We start from the raw sequence: 20,696 nt of genomic DNA, 5'->3' as shown, positions 1-20,696 counted from the left end.
GTAGGCCACTTGGAAAAAAGAATTTAAACTATTTTTTATTTTCTCCTTCCTTGACTATCAGCTATAATTGAACTATTGTTCTTATGCCACTTTAAATCAGCACCCTGCCTTTTAACTCGGTTGGAACTATGAGGGCTCTAATCTATGACATTTCCATAGGAAATATTAAGTAAAACCCGAGCAGTTGCACCTCTGTACTTTTCCTAATGTACTTATTTACTTAGCTGATTAACAATTGCAGTTTGATAGGGTGGTAAATCAGGTGGAGGTTCCTATTTATGTCTCTAGAGTTCTCTTTTCTACTTATTATGTTAAGAATTCTTCTATTAAGCTAATCAATAGTAATATTTGTCACTCTGGGTTTTGTGACCTAACATTGAACAATTAACAATTATTGAATTATTACATATCCCCTAATTTTTAAACTAAAATTTTAACATTACAGGCTATGAAATAGCAAATGAAAAGGAGAATTAACAAAAGACTGTTGAAATAACATATACATTTCTAACATAGAAAATGTTTTTTGGTTTTTTTTACAACAACAGATCCTTGGTACAAAAAGGAAGTCTTTGTATTTGACAGACTATACAATTCTATATGCTTTATTATTAGTACAAATTTAGTATGATTCACAATAAGAGATTATAAACTACTATCCCTAATAAACTACTGATTTTCAGAGAAAAATAAGGAATGGTCAAAATGTAGTTACTATTTTGTGGCTTCCCAGCTGGCAAAGAGATGCTAACCCTCTTTTTGACCTATAGAGCTTTATAACATTAAGTTATTATAAGGGTCGGGGTAGTAAACTAAAAAAACACAATTTTATAAACTTATTTTCTTAACAGTGGGGTATTCTAGTTTACTTAAGGTCCTCAATTTCCTTAGGGACATAGTAACCCTATAATTCCCTGAGGACCCTTTTCTTATAATTCTTGACTATTATGGCTAAAGCAGTGGGTTTAGAAGGGGCCGTATTCCCTAAATCTTCTCCTCGGGTCTGGCTCCAGGTAGGAGGCGGGGATTCCCCGGAGCCAAAGCAGAGGAGGGCAGGGGGCTGTAGCAAGGTGATGATAGCCTCTAGCTTACTGCGCTGTTATCTTTTGCCTGACCAAGCAGTGGCTCAGCCCTTGAGCTAAGAAAGAGGTTTCTTTGTTATATACACTATAAGGGAATCAGTCAGGGTGCCTGGGATTCCTGGTGCCCGAGGGGGAGGGGCAGGTACCCGAAACTGTGAGGGGAGCCTGCCGCTTCTCCTGCAGCCAGCTGCCTTGTCTTTCTCTACCTCTGCTGCCATACTGGGCTGCATACTGACCATACCACCTGCCTGCGGGTGGGTGCTGGTGATAGTACGCTAGACTCTCTATGTTTTCTATGGGTCTAGCAATCCTTGGTTTGGCCAGTCTGCTCTTAAGTTGGCCATTTTAATTTACAGAGAGTTTTCAGTGTATCTTCTTAATATTAATTCTTACCCTTTATTTTCTAAATGGGTAAAATTTCTTTGGGTCAGTAGGTGAATATCTGAATATCTAAAACTAGTTTCTACTCTATATTTCCTCTGGCACTCTCTTAGGTCTTTAGTTAGTTCCTATAATTTGTGGGTTTTCCATCAATGGACAGTGTTACCATGGGTTCCTGGGGGCCTAACGGTATGGAACCCCGGCCCCTTCAGTCTTGATCCTCGAAGAGGACCTTAGCTTTCTGTCCCTTCTTCTCCTTTAGCTTAGGACACTCATTTATCTAATGCCTGGTCTCTTTGCAATAAGCACATTGATTCTTGTCTAGAGCGGTCTACTATTCTGCCCTTTCCTTTGTGGCTTTCCTTTAGCGAGTTTCTTTTGTTGGGCTGCGATTAGTATTTTTGCCACCTTTTCCGCACCTCATATCTCTGGATCCTCCCTGTTCATATAAACTTTCTAACTTCTAAAAGCTTGCTTCAATTTTCTCCTTCAAATCCTTCTAACTTTTGTAACTTCTTTCTAATGTCTGGGGCCACTTGGGAGACAAAGGCTACATTTATGAGCCTCCTATTCTCTGGGGCATCCAGGTCTAATGGAGTATATGTTCTATAGGCTTCTAAAAGCCTTTCAAGGAAAGCCGAAGGAGATTTATCCTTTCCCTGGATGATTTCGCTTACTCTACTAAAATTAGTTGGCTTCCTTGCTGCTGCCCGGAGACCCCTGAGCAGGAAATCATGATACTGGCGTAAAGCCTCCTGTCCCCTAGAACTTTTGGGGTCCCAGTCAGGGGGGATCAAAGGGAGAACTTCCTCTAATTCTTGCCTTCGACTAAGGCTATGTAGATCTCTATCCCCTAATGCTGCTTTATCAGCCTCTTGGTAGATTCTTTCCCTTTCCTCAGAAGTGAAGAGAGTATAAAGAACCTGTTGACAATCATCCCCATGTGTTACATCCCAAGTAGGATGATGAGTTTGGAAAATGGCTTCAAGAAGAGAAATTAGACTCTGGGGTTTCTCTGAAAATGGGGGGTTCTGATGTTTCCAATTATATAAATCACTAGTAGAGAAGGGGACATAAATTAATCTAGCCAAGCCCCTAGGATCCCCCCCTGCAGCTTCTCAGAGGGGAGGCAAAGATGCCGGCTTTGGAGCTGGTGGCATACTAGGATGACTATAATTGGCCCCTGTATGGGTATGGGGTGGGCTTTCCCAAGAGGGGGCCAGTCCAGGTTGTGGGTTTGCTGCGGGGGGTAGCCCCGCGGCTTTAGGCGGGTCCTCAGCTTGCTCTGGATATGGAGGAGGAATGGGATCTAGTAAGGACTCAGCGGCCCCTGGATCTTCTTGTATCACTGGATAAAGTCTGCGGGCAGGCTGTGGCTGTTCTCTCAAAGTTTCTTGTTTTGGGGAGGGAAGCCTCCCTTTACCTTCATTTGGGGTTGCCAATAGGACAGCATTTCCCTCCTGCCCGGACTTTATCTCCCTTAATATAGTTCTTAAAAATTTTCTTAACATAACCTGGTCCTCCCATGGCTATGGCAATCCACACATCTATATATGGCATCTGGTCAGGGTACAGGACGCGATAGACATTTGCCCTGACAGCAAAGAGTGTGGGTAAATTGAAAGTGCCCTCCGAGGGCCACCCTACACCAAAGGTTGGCCATTCTAGTTCACAAAGAGTCCACAATGTGGCGGAATCAACAGAAGTCCCATAGTCTCGTGCCCTGTGAGAGAAATAAGAAAAGTTATCAAGCAAGCACTGAAGAGGCGTTAGGGCAGTAGATTGCCCCAACCCATGGCCCTTGACTCTCAAAGGAATCCTGTGAGGAAGCAATGGGTGAAGCAGACAAACAAACCAAATATGCACACAAAACTAACAAAACTTCTAAACCAAAGCCAAAAGGGAGAAGGCAGCATCCTGCGTTCCCCGACCGACTGGGTGGGGAAAAATCAGGTGGTGTCCCACCTGCTCCACTACACCCTTTTCTAACCAGAGTTCTGTTTCCAAATATTCAGAGAGGAAGCTTCCTTACCAAACAGTCTCGAGACTCCAAATGTTTCGAATCAGCCAAATTCAGTTTCCAAATGGCAACTGCCGGAGGCTGGCCAGCTACCAACATCTGCTGCAGCCCACTCCGGAGGGATCTTACACGGCCTCCATGTGTTACATCCCAGTAGACAGACCACAGCAAACCCAAAGTGAATTTTATAAGTTTTATTGCAAACCTGCACAGGGACTGCAGGCAACCCACTGCAGCCCTGAGCTTCTAAAATGGCTCCTTTTTTATAGGGTGGCTATCTAGGCTGAGCAAGCAAGCAACATTTAAAAGGGCAGGAGAGGTGCGATTAGCTGACCTTGTTCTTGGCTAAGTCTCTAGGGTAGGGGCTTCCTTGATCTGGGTATATAGAGTTCAGTGAAAATATTGCTACACTTCTAACGGTTGTTTAACTTTTGCCTCCAGCCATGTACTGGATGTACTCAGTTTTCATGGCTGGTGGCCTGCACCGCTTGTCCTAAGATGTCACAGATTCCACATATAAATGAAATCATATGGTATTTGTCCTTTCCTTTCTGACTTATTTCACTTAGTTTAATACCCTCTAAGTTCATGCTATCACAAATGGTAAAATTTCACTCTGTTTTATGGCTGAGTAATATTCCATTGTATATATGTGCCACATATGTTTTATCCAATCGTCTACTGAGGGCAACTTGGATTGCTTTCATAGCTTTGTTACTGTAAATAATGCTGTAATGAGGCCCTGGCCAGTTTGCTCAGTGGTAGAGCATCAGCTCAGTGTGTGGAAGTCCTGGGTTCGATTCCTGGCCAGGGCACACAGGAGAAGTGCCCATCTATTTCTCCACCCTTCCCCCTCTCCTTCCTCTCTGTCTCTCTCTTCCCCTCTTGCAGCCAAGGCTCCATTGGAGCAAAGTTGGCCTGAGCGCTGGAGATGGCTCCATGGCTTTCGCCTCAGGTGCTAGAATGGCTCAGACTGCAATGGAGCAATGCCCTAGAGGGGCCAAGCATAGCCCCCTGGTGGGCATGCCTGGTGGATCCCGGTCGGGCACGTGTAGGAGTCTGTCTGTCTGCCTCCCCCTGCTTCTCACTTTGGAAAAATACAAAAAAACAAAAACAATAAAAAATAATGCTGTGATGAGCTGGGGGTAGGGTTGAGTGAGGTATTCAAGCTGATATTTGAGGAAGGAAAACCTGGCAGTGACCCCTTAAAGTGGAGTATAGGCTAACAGTGAAGGGAATGGTTGGAAGGCAAAGGTGAGACTGAGATAATGCATCCTAATGAGAAATAATACAAAGATTGAATCAGCTAATGAGGCAGCCACCAGCATGAAAGTTGAAGGAAGCAGAAAAATCAAAAATGATGCCAGGTAGCCTGACTAGGCAGTGGCGGAGTGGATAGAGCATTGACCTGGGAAAGTAAGAACCCAGGTTCAAAACTCTGAAGTCGCTGGCTTGAGCGTGGGATCATAGACATGACCCCATCGTGGCTGGCTTAAGCCCCAAGGTCACTGGCTTGAAGCCCAAAGGTCACTAGCTTGAGCCAAGGGGTCACTGGCTCAACTGGAGCCCCCCAGTCAAGGCGCATATAAGAAAGCAATCAATGAATAACTACGGTGCTGCAACTAGGAGTTGATGCTTCTCATCTCTCTCCCTTTCTGTCTGTCCCTGTATATCTGTCTGTCTCTCTGTCTTTCTCTCTCTCTCTCTCGCTCACTCACTTAAAAATAATGCCAGGTACAAAACACTGAGATCTTAGTCTCTCACCAGGTTGTGTCATTATCCCTCATTTCATTCTTCATCAAATGATCTAGAGTAGAAATCTCAGAGAAGTAGGGTAAATGGAGCTTCAAGTACCAGTCAGGCAAACGTGTCAATTGCCATAAAGAGAGTACTGGTCTGCTTTCACCTGCACTGATCTTCTTAAAATACTGATAGTATTTTTTTAAGCTAGTGTTTTTGTAATCTTTTATTTTGAAGCACTATCTCTTAGGAGCTCAAAAATGGAGTTAGAGAATAGAGCTTCGTGCACTTATATGCATGTTACCACAAGAATGTATGTTTTCACAAATAGCTTTCCTTGTTCTCTAAGGTGATTTCACTGTTGTGAGGTAAGCAGAGGAGTGATCTGTGATCTTTCACATGAGAAAGTAAAGAAATGGGTCTAAGCAACTATTTGGACTACCAACCCACAAAGCTACAAGATAGATAAAGTATAAGCCATTGGTGTTGTAGTAGTAATTGGCATAGTGAATAATAAGTATAATATTGCTTGGAGCAGGGCAAATGGTAAAAATCACAATGAGGAGACTCACCTTAACACACCACAGCAATCTATGGTCATGTACCTTAGCAGTTCGAATGATGGCTATGTGGCAGTAGATAATGACCACAAATGGAATTAAAATTTAAAGAATGGGATACCAAGATGGCAGAGGAGTAGGCAGACGCACAGACTCCCAGCTCACACCACCAAACTGGATTAAAAATTAATTTAGGAACAATCAGCATGAAAAACCAATTTTGGAATAAAAGAACAGGTCTCAAAAACCAAGGAGTAAAGAAGAAGCCACACCAAGCCTGGTAGGGAGTGTGGAGGCACAGTTGGGGCTCCCCTGCTTCCCGAGCTAAGGGTGGGTGAGGCCGAGAGCCTAGAAAGGCTCTCATTACAAGGAGAAGAGCAGAAAATATCACTCACAGCCACTTTCCTGGGAACCTGGGAATGAGATGAGATGAGAGGTCTGGCTTGTCTTCAAAAAGGAAAGTGGGGAGAGAGAGAGACAGATGGTGATGGGCAGAGGAATGCATGGGATGACCTGAGAAGCTGAATCATCCAGTGTGGAGGTGGCCATAGCTGGGGGAGGGGTTGATCCCTCCACACAGCACAAGCCTAAAGTGGTTCCAGGTAACCCACCTCCAGAAAACGCTCCAGCTCCAATCAGCCAAAAAGACATAGCTGAAAACAGGAATTGGGGAGGAGGGGCACTAACTCAAGTCTCCACAGATCTGAGATACACCTGCTCCTACTGAAGCTGAGAAAGCACCCTGCCCCCAGAGAGTAACTGGCAGAGTCTCAGAGGTTACACACACTACATTCCTGGATACAGTTTCAAATAAGCCCCCTGCTGAGATCAATAAACAAGATTGCCACTGAGTTAAGAAAACAAACAAATCAAGACCTCAAAGCAGTTCTACTAGGTAAGGAGACCACAATTGGAAGAAACCTACAAGTCATACATAATTGGAAGGTGGAGAAGCATAAGTCATATGCTTCAAAAAGATAAATCCTCAGAAAAAGTTCTGGATGAATCGGAAGTAATCAAATTATCAGATGCAGAGTATACAATAATGATTGTTAGGATGCTTAAGGATCTCAGACCTACAATGGATGGACTTAATGAGCACCTCAATAAAGAAATTATAAGCATCAAAAAGGACACAGAAATCATAAAGAAGAACAATACAGAAATGACATACAAAATATCAGAAATAAAGACTATACTAGAAGGAATTAAAAGCAGGCTGGATGAAGCAGAGGATCAAATCAGCGACTTAGAGGACAAGATAAGTGAAAGCATGGAAGCAGAAAAGCAAAAAGAAAAGAGGATCAAAAAGTCTGAGGAAATTCTGAGAACTCTGTGACAACATGAAAAGAAACAGTATCGGCATAATAGGAGTTCCTGAAAGAGAAGAGAAAGAACAAGGACTAGAGAAACTCTTTGAAGAAATTATAGCTGCAAATTTCCCTAAATTGATGCAGGAAAGAGTCACACAAGTTCAAGAAGCAGAGAGAACCCCATTAAAAAAGAACCCAAAGAGACCGACACCAAGATATATCATAATCAAAATACCAAAGCTAAGAGAGAAAGAAAGAATATTAAAAGCTGTAAGAGAAAAACAGTCAATCACCTACAAAGGAACACCCATAAAGATGACATCCAACTTCTCAACAGAAACACTTAAGGCCAAAAGGGATTGGCAAGAAGTATTCAAAGTAATGCAGAACAAGAACCTACAACCAAGACCTCTTTATCCAGCAAGACTGTCATTTAAAATTGGAGGAGAAATAAAAAGCTTCCCAGACCAAAAAAACTCAAAGAATTCATCACAACCAAACCAATGCTGTAAGAAATGATAAGGGGCCTGCTGTAGACAGAACAAAGGGGGGGGGATATATATCGTAAAAGAAGAATATAGATTTAAAGGAAAAAAATGGCAATAAACAACTCATATCAATAATAAACTTCAACATAAATGGACTAAATTCTCCAGTCAAAAGACATAGGGTAGCTGGATTTAATAGATATCTTCAGAACCTCTCACCCTAAAGCAGCAGAATAGATATTCTTTTCAACTGCGCATGGTACATTCTCTAGGATAGACCACATATTAGGGCATAAAACGAGTCTCAACAAATTTAAGAACATTGAAACTGTATCAAGCATATTCTCTGACCACAATGACATGAAACTAGAAATCAACTACAATAGAAAAACTGAAAAACACTCAAACACTTGGAAACCAAATAACATGTTATTAAGTAACAAATGGATCAACAATGAGATCAAAGAAGAAATAAAAAATATCCTTGAAACAAGTGAAAATGAGCATACAACAACTCAAAATCTGGAGGACAGAGCAAAAGCAGTCCTGCAAGGGAAGTTCATAGCATTACCGGCAAACCTTAAGAAGCTAGAAAAAGCTCAACAACGTAATCCTGCAAATAAAAGAACTAGGAAAAGAACAGCAAATAAGGCTTGAGGAAGTAGAAGGAAGGAAATAATAAAGATTAGAGTGGAAATAAATGACAAAGAGACTAAAAAACAATACAGAGGATCAATGAAACCAAGAGCTGGTTCTCTCAAAAAAGTAAACAAGATCGATGAACCCTTAGCCAGGCTCACCAAGAAAAAAAGAGAAAAACCTCAAGTAAATAAAATGAGAAATGAAGGTGGAGAAGTAACAACGGACACAACAAATACAAAGGATTGTAAAAAAATACTATGAAGAACTGTGCCAAAAAATTAGACAACCTAGGTGAAATGGACAGTCCTTGAAACATATAATCTTTCAAAAATCAATCTGGAAGAATCAGAAAACCTAAATAGACCGATTACAACAAATGAGATCGAAACACTTATCAAAAAACTCCCAACAAACAAAAGCCCTGGGCCAGATGGCTTCACAGGCAAATTCTACCCAACATTCAAAGAACTAACTTCTGTCCTTCTAAAATTATTTCAAAAAGTTCAAGAGGAGGAAAACTTCCAAGCTCCTTTTATGAGGCAAGCATAATTCTGATTCCAAAACCAGGCAAAGACAACACAAAGAAATTAAACTATGGGCCAATATCCTTGATGAATTTAGATGCTAAAATCTCAACAAAATATTAGCAAACCAGATCCAGCAATACATGAAAAAAATCATACATCACCATCAAATGGGATTTATTCTAAGTAGGCAAGGCTAGTATATTCAGGGGGACACTAGAATATTTGTAAACATAATAATTTAATAAAAAAGGAAAAGAATTTAAAGGATGCCAAGGAGATGAAGTAGTGGAACTGGAAGGGAGACGAATGCTTACATGTGCTGTGGACATAATGGCAGGTGGTGATGGCCCTGTGGACAAGATAATACTCGTGCTTCAGGATGAAAAATGGCAGCATGTATAAGAAAACTGTTGCCCACATCAATCCACACATGATCAAGGCATAGGTATGCTTGGGCAGCCCCCCAGGAAGCAAAAGGATGGACAATGGCTATGTAAGAGCTGATGGTGATGCAGGTGAGGATCGGAATGTAGCAGCACATTTTGCCATAAAAGATGACTGTGGTGGCCTGGCACATGACCTCTCCAAATACTCTGTTCCCACAGAGAGGGTAGGCTACTATAAAGGGCAGTGTAGCACAAAAATGAAAGTCTGCATGGCCAGGTTGATATACAAGATGGTAGTACAGGTGGAGCTGGTCCTGAAAAGGAGCAACCACAAAGTCACTGCGCTAGCTTGCACCCTTACTGCAAACACCAGGATGTACATGGCAAGTATCAACTTGGTACTTAAGAAGCTGCTCAGATACCCCATGTTAGCATTACATGGAGATTTTTTTTAAACATTTAAAAATCATTTTTATGTATCCTTTCTTTTTATTCTATTTTTTTAAATTAATTTTAATGGGGTGACATTGATAAATCAGGGTACATATGTTCAGGGAAACATCTCTAGGTTATTTTGACATTTGATTATGCTGCATTCCTATCACCCAAAGTCCAATTGTCTTCCATCACCTTCTAACTGGTTTTCTTTGTGCCCCTCCCCCCCCCACCTTGTAACCCCTACACTCTTGTCCATGTCTCTGAGTCTCATTTTTATGTCCCACCTATGTACGGAATCATATAGTTCCTAGTTTTTTCTGATTTACTTATTTTGCTCAGTATAATGTTATCAAGGTCCATCCATGTTGTTGTAAATGATCCCATGTCATCATTTCTTATGGCTGAGTAGTATTCCATAGTATATATGTACCAAAGCTTTTTAATCCACTTGTCCACTGACGGACACTTGGGCTGTTTCCAGATCTTGGCTATTGTATACAATGCTGCCATAAACATTTCTTCTTTTCAAACAGTGCTATGGTATTCTTGGGGTATATTGCTAAAAGTTGTATAGCTGGGTGAAAAGGAGTTCGATTTTTAATTTCTTGAGGAATCTCCATACTGTTTTCCACAGTGGCTGCACCAGTCTGCATTCCCACCAGCAGTGCAGGAGGGTTCCCTTTTCTCCACATCCTCGCCAGCATTTATCCTGTGTTGTTTTGTTGATGAGCACCATTCTGACTGGGGTGAGGTGATATCTCATTGTGGTTTTAATTTGCATTTCTCTAATCATTAGTGATATTGAACATTTTTTCATATGCCTGTTGGCCATCTGTGTGTCCTCTTTGGAGAAGTGTCTATTCATTTCTTTTGCCCATTTTTTGACTGGATTGTTTGTCTTCCTGGTGTTGAGTTTTACAAGTTCTTTATAAATTTTTGTTATTAACCCCTTATCAGACGTATTGTCAAATATATTCTCCCATTGTGTAGTTTGTCTTTTTATTCTGTTCTTATTGTCTTTAGCTGTGCAGAAGCTTTTTAGTTTGAAATAGTCCCATTTGTTTCTCCTGTCTTTTATTTCACTTGCCCATGGAGATAAGTCAGCAAATATATTGCTGCGAGAGATGTTGGAGAGCCTACTGCCTATGTTTTCTTCTAAGACGCTTATGGTTTCACGGCTTACATTTAAGTCTTTTATCCATTTTGAGTTTATTTTTGTGAATGGTGTAAGTTGGTGGTCTAGTTTCATTTTTTTGCAGGTAGCTGTCCAATTTTCCCAACACCATTTACTAAAGAGGCTGTCTTTACTTCATTGTATGCTCTTACCTTCTTTGTCAAATATCAGTTGTCCATAGAGCTGTGGGTTTATTTCTGGGTTCTCTGTTCTGTTCCATTGATCTATATGACTATTCTTATGCCAGTACCAAGCTGTTTTGAGTACAATGGCCTTAGAGTATAACTTGATATCCAGAAATGTGATACCTCCTACTTTATTCTTCCTTTTCAAGATTACTGAGGCGATTCGTGTTCTCTTTTGGTTCCATATAAAGTTTTGGAATATGTTTCTATATCTTTGAAGTAAGTCATTGGTATTTTAATTGGTATTTCATTGAATTTATGAATTGCTTTGGGTAATATAGACATTTTAATGATGTTTATTCTTCCTAACCATGAGCATGGTATATGTTTCCACTTGTTTGTATCTTCCCTGATTTCTTTTATCGATGTTTTATAATTTTCTGAGTACAAGTCTTGAATCTCCCTGGTTAAATTTATTCCTAGGTACTTTATTTTTTTGAATGCAGTGGCTAAGAGGATTATTTCCTTAATTTCTCTTTTTGATAGTTCATTGTTAGTGTATAAAAATGCCTCTGATTTCTAAGTATTAATTTTATATCCTGCCACCTTGCTGAATTCATTTTTCAGGTCTAGTAGTTTTTTGATTGAGACTTTAGGGTTTTTTATATACAATATCATATCATCTGCAAATAATGATAGTTTTACTTCTTCTTTTCCAATATGGATGCCTTTTATTTCTTTTACTTGTCTGATTGCTGTGGCTACGACTTCCAGAACTATGTTGAATAAGAGTGGTGAAAGGGGGCACCCCTGCCTTCTTCCTGATCTTAAGGGGATTGCTTTTAATTTTGCCCATTGAGTATGATGTTGACTGTGGGTTTGTCATAGGTGGCCTTTATCATGTTGAGGTATGTTCCCTATATTCCCACTTTGCTGAGAGTTTTGATCATGAATGGGTGCTAGACTTTATCAAATGCTTTTTCTGCATCTATTGAAATTATCATGTAGTTTTTCTCCTTCCTTTTGTTTTCCTTCCTTTTGATTGATTTGCGAATATTGTACCAGCCTTGCCTCCCAAGAATAAATCCCACTTGATCATGGTGTGTGATTTTTTTCATATATTGCTGGATCCAGATTGCTAATATTTTGTTGAGGATTTTAGTATCTAAATTCATCAGGGATATTGGCCTATAATTTTCTTTCTTTGTGTTGTCTTTGCCTGGTTTTGGAATCAGAATTATGCTAGCCTCATAAAAGGAGTTTGGAAGTCTTCCTTCCTATTGAATTTTTTGAAATAGCTTGAAAAGGAGAGGAGTTAGTTCTTCTTTGAATATTTGGTAGAATTCACTTGTGAAGCCATCAGGCCCAGGACTTTTCTTTTTTGGGAGTTTTTTGATAACTGTTTCAATCTCATTTATTGTAATTGATCTGTTTAGGTTTTCTGATTCTTCCAGATTAATTTTTGGAAGATTATATGTTTCAAGAAATTTGTCCATTTCATCTAGGTTGTCTAGTTTTTTGGTGTACAGTTCTTCATAGTATTTTCTTTCAATATTTTGTATTTCTGTTGTGTCAGTTGTTACTTCTCCACTCTCATTTCGCATTTTATTTATTTGAGTCCTCTCTCTTTTTTTCTTGGTGAGTCTGGTTAAAGATTCATCGATCTTTAACCTGGTTTCATTGATCCTCTGTATTGTTTCTTTAGCCTCTATGTCATTTATTTCCACTCTGATCTTTATTATTTCCTTCCTTCTACTAGCTCTGGGCTTTACTTGCTGTTCTTTTTCTAGTTCTTTTAGATGCAGGGTTAAGTTGTTTATTTGAGCTTTTTCTAGCTTCTTGACATATGCCTGTAATGCTATGAACTTCCCTGTCAGGACTGCTTTTGCTGTTTCCCATAAATTTTGAGTTGATGTATACTCGTTATCATTCATTTCTAGGAAGTTTTTAATTTCTTCTTTAATCTCATTAACCCATTTGTTATTTAAGAACATGCTATTTAGTTTCCAAGTGTTTGAGTATTTTTCAGTTTTTCTATTGTGGTTGATTTCTAGTTTCATGTCATTGTGATCAGAGAAAGTGCTCGATATGATTTCAATCTTTTTAAATTCGTTGAGACCACTTTTGTGCCCTAACATGTGGTCTATCCTAGAGAACAGTCCATGAGCATTTGATAAGAATGTATATTCTGCTGCTTTAGGGTGAGAGGTTCTGAAGATATGTGTTAAATCGAGTTGATCTAGTATGTCCTTTAAGTCTATTGTTTCTCTGTTAATTTTCTTTCTTGAGAATCTTTCTAATGATGTTAGTGAGGTATTGCTGTTGATCTCGCCGTTTAAATCCATCAAAGTCTGCTTTATATATTTAAGTGCTCCTATATTAGGTATGTAGATATTTATAACAGTTATATCTTCCTGTTGGATTGCTCCCTTTATTGTTATGTAGTGACCTTCTTTATCTCTTACTATAGTTTTTGTTTTAAAGTCCATTTTGTCTGATATAAGTATTGCTACCCCAGCTTTTTTTTCATTTCCATTTGCATGAAATATTTTTTTTCCATCCTTTTATCTTCAGTCTATGTGCATCTTTTGTTTTAAGGTGTGTTTCTTGTAGACAGCATATGTATGGGTTCTGTTTTCTTATACACAGAGCTACCCTGTCTTTTGATTGGATATTTTAATCCATTTACATTTAAGGTTATTATTGATATGTAATTGTTTATCGCCATTTTATTCTTTAAAACTGTATTCCTCTTTTGCTATATTCTTTTTCTGCTTTGATCTGTTTACAACAGGCCCCTTAGCATTTCTTGCAGCCTTGGTCTGGTTGTAGTGAATTCCTTGAGTTTTTTTTTGTTTGTTTGTTTTTTGTCTGGAAAGCTTTTTATTTCTCCTTCAATTTTAAATGATAGCCTTGCTGGATAAAGTAGTCTTGGGTGTAGGCTTTTGTTCTGCATTACTTTGAATATTTCTTGACATTCCCTTCTGGCCTCAAGTGTTTCTCTTCAGAAGTCAGAAGTCATCCTTATGGATGCTCCTTTGTAGGTGATAGTCTTCTTTTTCTCTAGCAGCTTTTAATATTTTCTTTTCATCACTTAGCTTTGGTATTTTAATTATGATGTGTCTTGGTGTAGATTTCTTTGGGTTTCTCTTTAATGGAGTTCTCTGTGCTTCTTGAATTTGTGAGATGTTTTCCTGCCTTAATTTAGGGAAGTTTTCAGCTATGATATGTTTGAACAAAGTCTCTATCCCTTGTTCTTTCTCCCTTCTTCAGGAACCCCTATGATGTGGATGTTATTTCTCTTCATGTTGTCACAGAGCTCTCTTAGAGTTTCCTCAGACTTTTTTTTTTTTTTTGTATTTTTCTGAAGTTAAAAACCAGGAGGCAGCCAGACCGACTCCCGCATGCGCCTGAGTGGGATCCACCTGCTATGCCCATCAGGGGGCGATGCTCTGCCCATCTGGGCATTGCTCTGTTGCAACCAGGGCCATTCTAGCGCCTGAGGCAGAGACCATGGAGCCATCCTCAGTGCCCAGGCCAGCTTTGCTCCAGTGGAGCCTTGGCTGCAGCAGGGGAAGAGAGAGACAGAGAGGAAGGAGAGGGGGAAGGGTGGAGAAGCAGATGAGCACTTCTCCTGTGTGCCCTGGCTTGGAATCAAACCCGGGCCTCCTGCTTGCCAGGGCAATGCTACCACTGAGCCAACCGGCCAGGGTTCTCAGACTTATTGAGTCTCTTTTCTTTTTTCTGCTCTGCTTCCATGCCTTTATATATCTTGTCCTCTAACTCGCAAATTCGATTCTCAGCTTCATCCATCCTGCTTTTAATTCCTTCCATTGTGTTCTTCATTTCTAATATTGTATTTGTCATTTCTGACTGATTCTTTTTTATTATTTCAATGTCCTTTTTTATATTTGCTATCTCTTTATTTAGGTGTTTGTAATGACCATCTCTTGTTGTTCTAATATCTTTGAGCATCCTAACAGTTGTTATTTAAACTCTGCGTCTGGTAATTTGGTTATATCTGACTCATTCAGTTCCTTTTCTGGGGATTTCTCTTGATTCATTTGTGTTGCATTTCTCTATTTTCTCATTTTGTCTGTGTAAAAGAAGGTTTTGGCCACTGGAGTCCACTGGTGTGGCCTCTGTGTTTTCTAGGTGTGGCCTGTCTGCAAGCCCACCACCCACTCTGCTGTTGCTGCCTAGAGCGTTCGGGTATGGGCACTGCCGGTGCCTGCCCACTGGGGCTGTTGCTGTGGTTTCCACCTCTCCTTCACGGGAGTGGCTGTGATCATGTGCTCAGCTGTACAAGCTTTGGTGGCCTTGACCTTCACCCCCGCCCCCACGGGTGGCGTTATGCTCGGCCCTGAGGACAGGGGTGAGCACCTTTGCTCAGCTGTGGGTCACCGCCTGATTCCAGGCATTCTCCCTGCCCTTGCAGGAGGAGCCTGCTCGTGGGACGGCTACAATCCTTGACTCCACAGGCCAGGTGGTACTGCATGCCCACACTCAGTAGCGGGACTCCACCTGTTCTGGGTTTTGGCTCCACCCCCGCAGGAAAAAAGCCGGCTCCCAAGTCAGGCCACAAGCCTCAGTTTCACAAGCGGGACAAGTCTGTGCTCCTCCACCCTTGCTCAAGGCAGGTCTCTACCCCTTCCGGGTATCCCGCCCTTCCCCCCACAGGCTGCATTGCAGGCAGCCTGCAACTGGTCTTGACCACTTTTGCACATCCCCTCCTCCTTAGCTGGGCAAGACTGAGTTCACACCTGGGCCTCAGTTGTGTCCAGCCGGCTTCCGTCCTTGCCTACAGAATCGCGCTCTGCCTCCCACCACTGCCTGCCCTCAGGCGAGCCCTCAGCCATGTGGGTGGGTGCACTGCAGCTCAGACCCTAATACTCACTACTGTAGTCCCGAAAGCTCCCTCCTTCTAAGCGACTCTGCTCTGAGTGCTGCAGGAGAGCTTGTTTGGCTGGTGTTCTGCTTCCCTTTGCTGGTATTGCTGTTTCCAGGGGAAATATTAACTTCAGATTTGGGAAGTGACTCATCCCAGAGGTTAGGGTGGCTGTCTCTCAAAATGTTTCTCCCTGTGACTCCTAGATTACACTGTCTTCCTGCTACTCCGGTCCTCTCCTCTCTCCCCGTCCCCCAGAGCTCCAGGTGAGTGGTTGTGAGAGAGGTTTTCTGCGCAGTCCCTTTAAGGAAAATCCTGGGTCTGAGAAATCAGTCTCTTTCTCACAAACAGTATCCTGTCTTGTTTCCAGCTAAATATTGTCCTTACGCCTCTTCTAGGCTCTGGGGCTGCAGGCTGGGGCTTTGTTCCTGGGACTCAGGACCCTCTCCTCTCTGCTAAACTCACTTCCCACCACGCAGCCTCTCCCAGCTGCCGTTTGCTCTGGGTAGCTGGTCAGCCCTCTGTGCATTTCCGCTTTTTCTACGAGTCTCGGTGTGGCTTCTTCAGTGTTCCTTGGTTGAAGAGTCCTCTTAGTTTAGTCCAAAGTTGGTTTTTCCAGATGATGATTCTTAAATTAAGTTGTAATCCACTTTGGTTCTGGGAGGTGGACGTTGATACGCCCACCTACTCCGTCACCATCTTGTCACCTCTCTTTATCCTCTTTCTTGCTTTTAGTTTGTCAGACGAAGCATTCACAGGGCACTACTTAATTATAGAGGTAAAATAGTGAGATGGAAGATGCACTCAGATTTATAGAACCAGATTAATGATTAGAACTTCAATAAGCCACTTCCAAGAGAGCTTGTGAAAATGAAACCGCTTGTAGTAGCATCTGAATTCGAAACTCGGTGCTTCTTGTAGGCTTCAAAATGACTACAACGTAAACTGTAAAATGAGAACCCTCCAGACGTTTGTGCCAAGAGACAAAAGCTAAGGAGCTGAACTTTTAACATGCTCAGAAAACAACTCTGCCTTACTCATGGGAGCCACTGATAAGGACAACCCACATGGAGATTTCAAACACTTTCTTCAGGGCACTTAATTTTTACTGTTGTGGTTCCTGTTTAGCCTTTTGTGGCAGAAAGGGGGAATCTCTTCAAAGGAATTTGGGGGAGCTCCATGAGAAGTCTTAATAGGTAACATTGGCTCTGCCAGGTTGTCTGCATTATTTTCCTTACCTGTAATTAAAAAGAATTATTAACATATGCTATTTTGCTGAGCCGTATATATGGTTCAGGAGACAATAAAGCTAACTGTATTATGCTATATAATTTGTGTAGTTGTAAAATTTAGTGTCGTTTTTATTTTTAAAAAGCATTATATAGTAGATAGGCAATCAAAGGTGTATCATATGCCTATAGCATATGCTAGGCAATGCAGGAGCAAAAAGTCGATGATAATTCCTTGAATGTAAGGAATCTCAAATATTATAAGAAAAATGAAATAGCACATCAGACCATTATAGGCCAATGTTGTATTAAGTGCAATAGTCTGAACTAGACATTCAGACAATAGTTAACAGATTTAGGTGTTTGAGCAAAATGTCAAGGAAAAAATGTAAGCAAAGATAAGTGAGGTTCATAAAGACTTGAAATTTTATAGCGGAACAAGATTCTGGTAGATGATGAATAGGTAAAGGTGTAGTATGGGCTGTAATGGGATCTGGGGATGTCAGAGAAGTTAATCCAACAGATGTTTACTGCTGCTTTATTGCCTAAAGTTTTAAACTCCATCCCTGTTCAACTCTCAGATGAGTGGAAAAGTTACACAAAAATGCATTGTCTTATGCTAATAAAGTTCATCTGAGAGAAGTCCGCTAAGTTCTCAGTTTTGAGTATTCCTGAGTTGGAGTTGCTGGTGGGATATTAAAGCATAATGTCCTGTCCCAGGACTGGCTAAAAGACTTGGGTGTGGAATTGCAGAAGCCTAGATGAGAGGTGTGGATTTTTTAGTCTGCAAAGAGGCAGACTAATTAATTTAGTAGCAGTGGTTAAAAGGCGTAGAGAAAGAAGTGAAGGGGAAAAACATCCAAAGGCAGACTGTAGGGCAGTGGTCCCCAATCCCCAGGCCGTGGACTGGTACCGGTCTGTGGGCCATTTGGTACTGGTCCGCAGAGAAAGAATAAATAACTTACATTATTTCCGTTATATTTATATTTAAGTCTGAATGATGTTTTATTTTTAAAAAATGACCAGATTCCCTCTGTTACATCTGTCTAAGACTCACTCTTGACGCTTGTGCCGTAAGTTTGACAATTATATTTTAAAATACCACGGTTTTTACACCGGTCACATAATTTTATTTTGTGCATTTATGCGTCCCACCCTAAAGGCCGGTCCGTGAAAATATTTTCTGACATTAAACCGGTCCGTGGCCCAAAAAAGGCTGGGGACCACTGCTGTAGGGGAGATGCCAGATTTTAAGCGGAGAGGAAATAAAGGAAGAAAAACCAGAAGGTGAAATCAATATGATGATCTGAAACATTGGAAATGGAAAAAAAAGGTATAGAAACATGACTAAATACTATAAGCATTTGGCATGTGATATGTTGATATTAATAATCAATAATAATAGAACTGCCTTTCCAAATAGACACAACGCTGGAAAATGGTAAGAGAGCTATTGAAACCCCGGTGTTTGGCAGTTTCTGGAAAATTCCTATGATTGAGCAAACACTGCCCAAAATGTGCTGAACATGGGCTCTGTGGAGGTCTTGATTCTGTGTTCCATGAATATTCCAGCTGCTCTGATGTAGTTTAAATAAATGTTTTATTCTTTAGATCCTGATTTTCCTTAAGAATAGTAGTCACTATTAGTGATTCTAAGATGTTTTCCAACTCCTAAAGAGGCCCTTCTGCCACTTCACATTTTTCCCCTCCCTATTGAAGAAAGCAAATTCGCCACCTTTTACTTTGTCACCTTTGAATTCTTACCCCCTTTTCACTTCCTCCAATCATCCCCCCATCTTAAAGGAACCATCTCCACGAACCTCATTTCTTTTGCTACTCCGTTGCATTTTGGTGCATCCACTTCCAGAAATAGCATTCAAGTAATCCTATTCAGAAGTTCCACATATGCTACTATCTGCAAGTTGGTGCTCTCCTACAACCTCCTCAATGATTCCAGCTATCAGTTTTAGCAACCTTCCTTTACAGAGGTTTGGGAGATTTTGTTAATTTTTACTTTCTCCCTCTTGTTGTTCCTCTGCCCAGCTCTCCTCCTTCTAACCATGCTGACTGGAGTGTGACCTCACAGAGTTCTAGATGCAGATCTATCCCAGACTGGTTAATTTTGTTCCAAGCTAACAGTATTGAGTAAAATAGGAAACACATTAAAAGTTGAATAACAGTATTTGTGAGATTTCATTTCATAAAATTTAAAAATTATATCTGAGGGTAGGGAGAACTAACTCCTTGGTACAACTGAAAGTCAAAAAAGGTATTTCATTAAGAAACACCATCTTATTAGTATTGTTTATTATTGAAAACAGACCACTCGATCTTCCTGAGAATATTCTTGTCTTCCCCCTTTATGCATCACCAGAAGGTATAAACATGAGATTTTTTTAAATCCCTTTAAAAAGTGCTAGCTTTGCCTGACTTGGAATGGTGCAGGAGATAAACCATCAACCTGGAATGCTGAGGTCGCTGGTTCAAAACCCAGCAGGAGCAACCACTACAATTGAATACTTCCTGCTCCTCCCCCCTTCCTTTCTCTTCTTTCTCTAAAAATCAGTAAAAATTTTTTAAAAGTTCTAGCTTTGATGAATCATAAAAATTCTTAGAAAATCAAAAACATCTTACAAAGAAAATTGACTGGAATTAATTGTAGAGATTTAAAGTCTTGCTTATGCCACACATTTTTAAATAGAAGTAGAGAACACTTAGTCTTTGACAGGGTTTGAATAGAGTGAACAAACTATAGCTATTCACTTCCATGATGCCATCTTTTAATAACTAAGATCAAACTCTGCCTTTTGGGTTACAATTTATGTGAAATACAAAGAAAATTAGATTCAGTTGATTCATAACACAAACCAGCACCCTTATCCTACTCTTTAAGAAGAGAGCTTACCACTTTGACAAAAAGGGGTGATAGAAGCAGCTGCAAAGATGAAGGCTTTCATTTTGATGGTCTGAGCCCCATTCCCCAAACATTATTAAATGTGTAACATTAGGGGGCACAGTTTCACCTCAGTTCCATGTGTTATCAGCAAGTGAAAACCTCATTCTCTCTGTAGAGTGTTTCTGGACTCTGCAGGCAGAAAACTTGCCTAGAACTCTTCAGGGGAAAGGGTGTAACAGCATTCATTCAGTGTCCATGACTCAGACTGTGCTTCTGAACACATTGTATTATCCCCAAAGAAAGTCATTTAACTCTCACCTACCCCTTATTGTCCATTCTGAATAGGTGCTATAAATCCCTCCAACATACCTTGAAAGAGTGCAGAGAGGTGCAGTACTTTACAGAAGTACTAAGCTGTAAATATATGCTGTTCTTGACTCTGTCCCATGACTCATTTTCTCCATTTTAAAAATGGAGTTCCATGGTATGATTTCTACTTAATAATTGTTCGAAATTATTCTTTCCTTTATCCTTCCAACTATTTCAAATCTTAATTCTTAACCTCATTATGTAATTACAAATTAAATAAATTATGGAAAGCAAATATTTTTTTTTTATAATTTTATTTTTTTAATGGGGTGACATCAATAAATCAGGATACATATATTCAAAGATAACAAGTCCAGGTTATCTTGTCGTTCAATTATGTTGCATACCCATCACCCAAAGTCAGATTGTCCTCTGTCACCTTCTATCTTGTTTTCTTTGTGCCCCTCCCCCTCCCCCTTTCCATCCCCCATTACCCCC

The 20,696-nt window shown here is 40.5% G+C and overlaps 2 protein-coding genes across 3 annotated transcripts in view; one reads left to right on the top strand and one right to left on the bottom strand.

Annotated features, from left to right (window-relative positions):
• IQGAP2 (IQ motif containing GTPase activating protein 2) overlaps positions 1-20,696 on the top strand; it is a 435,050-nt gene that overhangs the window by 322,477 nt on the left and 91,877 nt on the right. The gene's annotated exons all lie outside the window — the stretch shown is intronic.
• Positions 5,568-19,950, bottom strand: F2RL2 (coagulation factor II thrombin receptor like 2). Its single transcript, XM_066381738.1, is given in 7 exon segments — positions 5,568-5,887; positions 9,011-9,218; positions 9,220-9,410; positions 9,413-9,577; positions 16,828-16,915; positions 16,917-17,002; positions 19,899-19,950. Coding segments are annotated over 7 exon segments (1,110 nt in total).

This window comes from Saccopteryx leptura, chromosome 4 (assembly GCF_036850995.1).
Source record: "Saccopteryx leptura isolate mSacLep1 chromosome 4, mSacLep1_pri_phased_curated, whole genome shotgun sequence".
NCBI lineage: Eukaryota > Metazoa > Chordata > Mammalia > Chiroptera > Emballonuridae > Saccopteryx > Saccopteryx leptura.
This window is presented reverse-complemented; position numbering and strand designations above follow the sequence as displayed.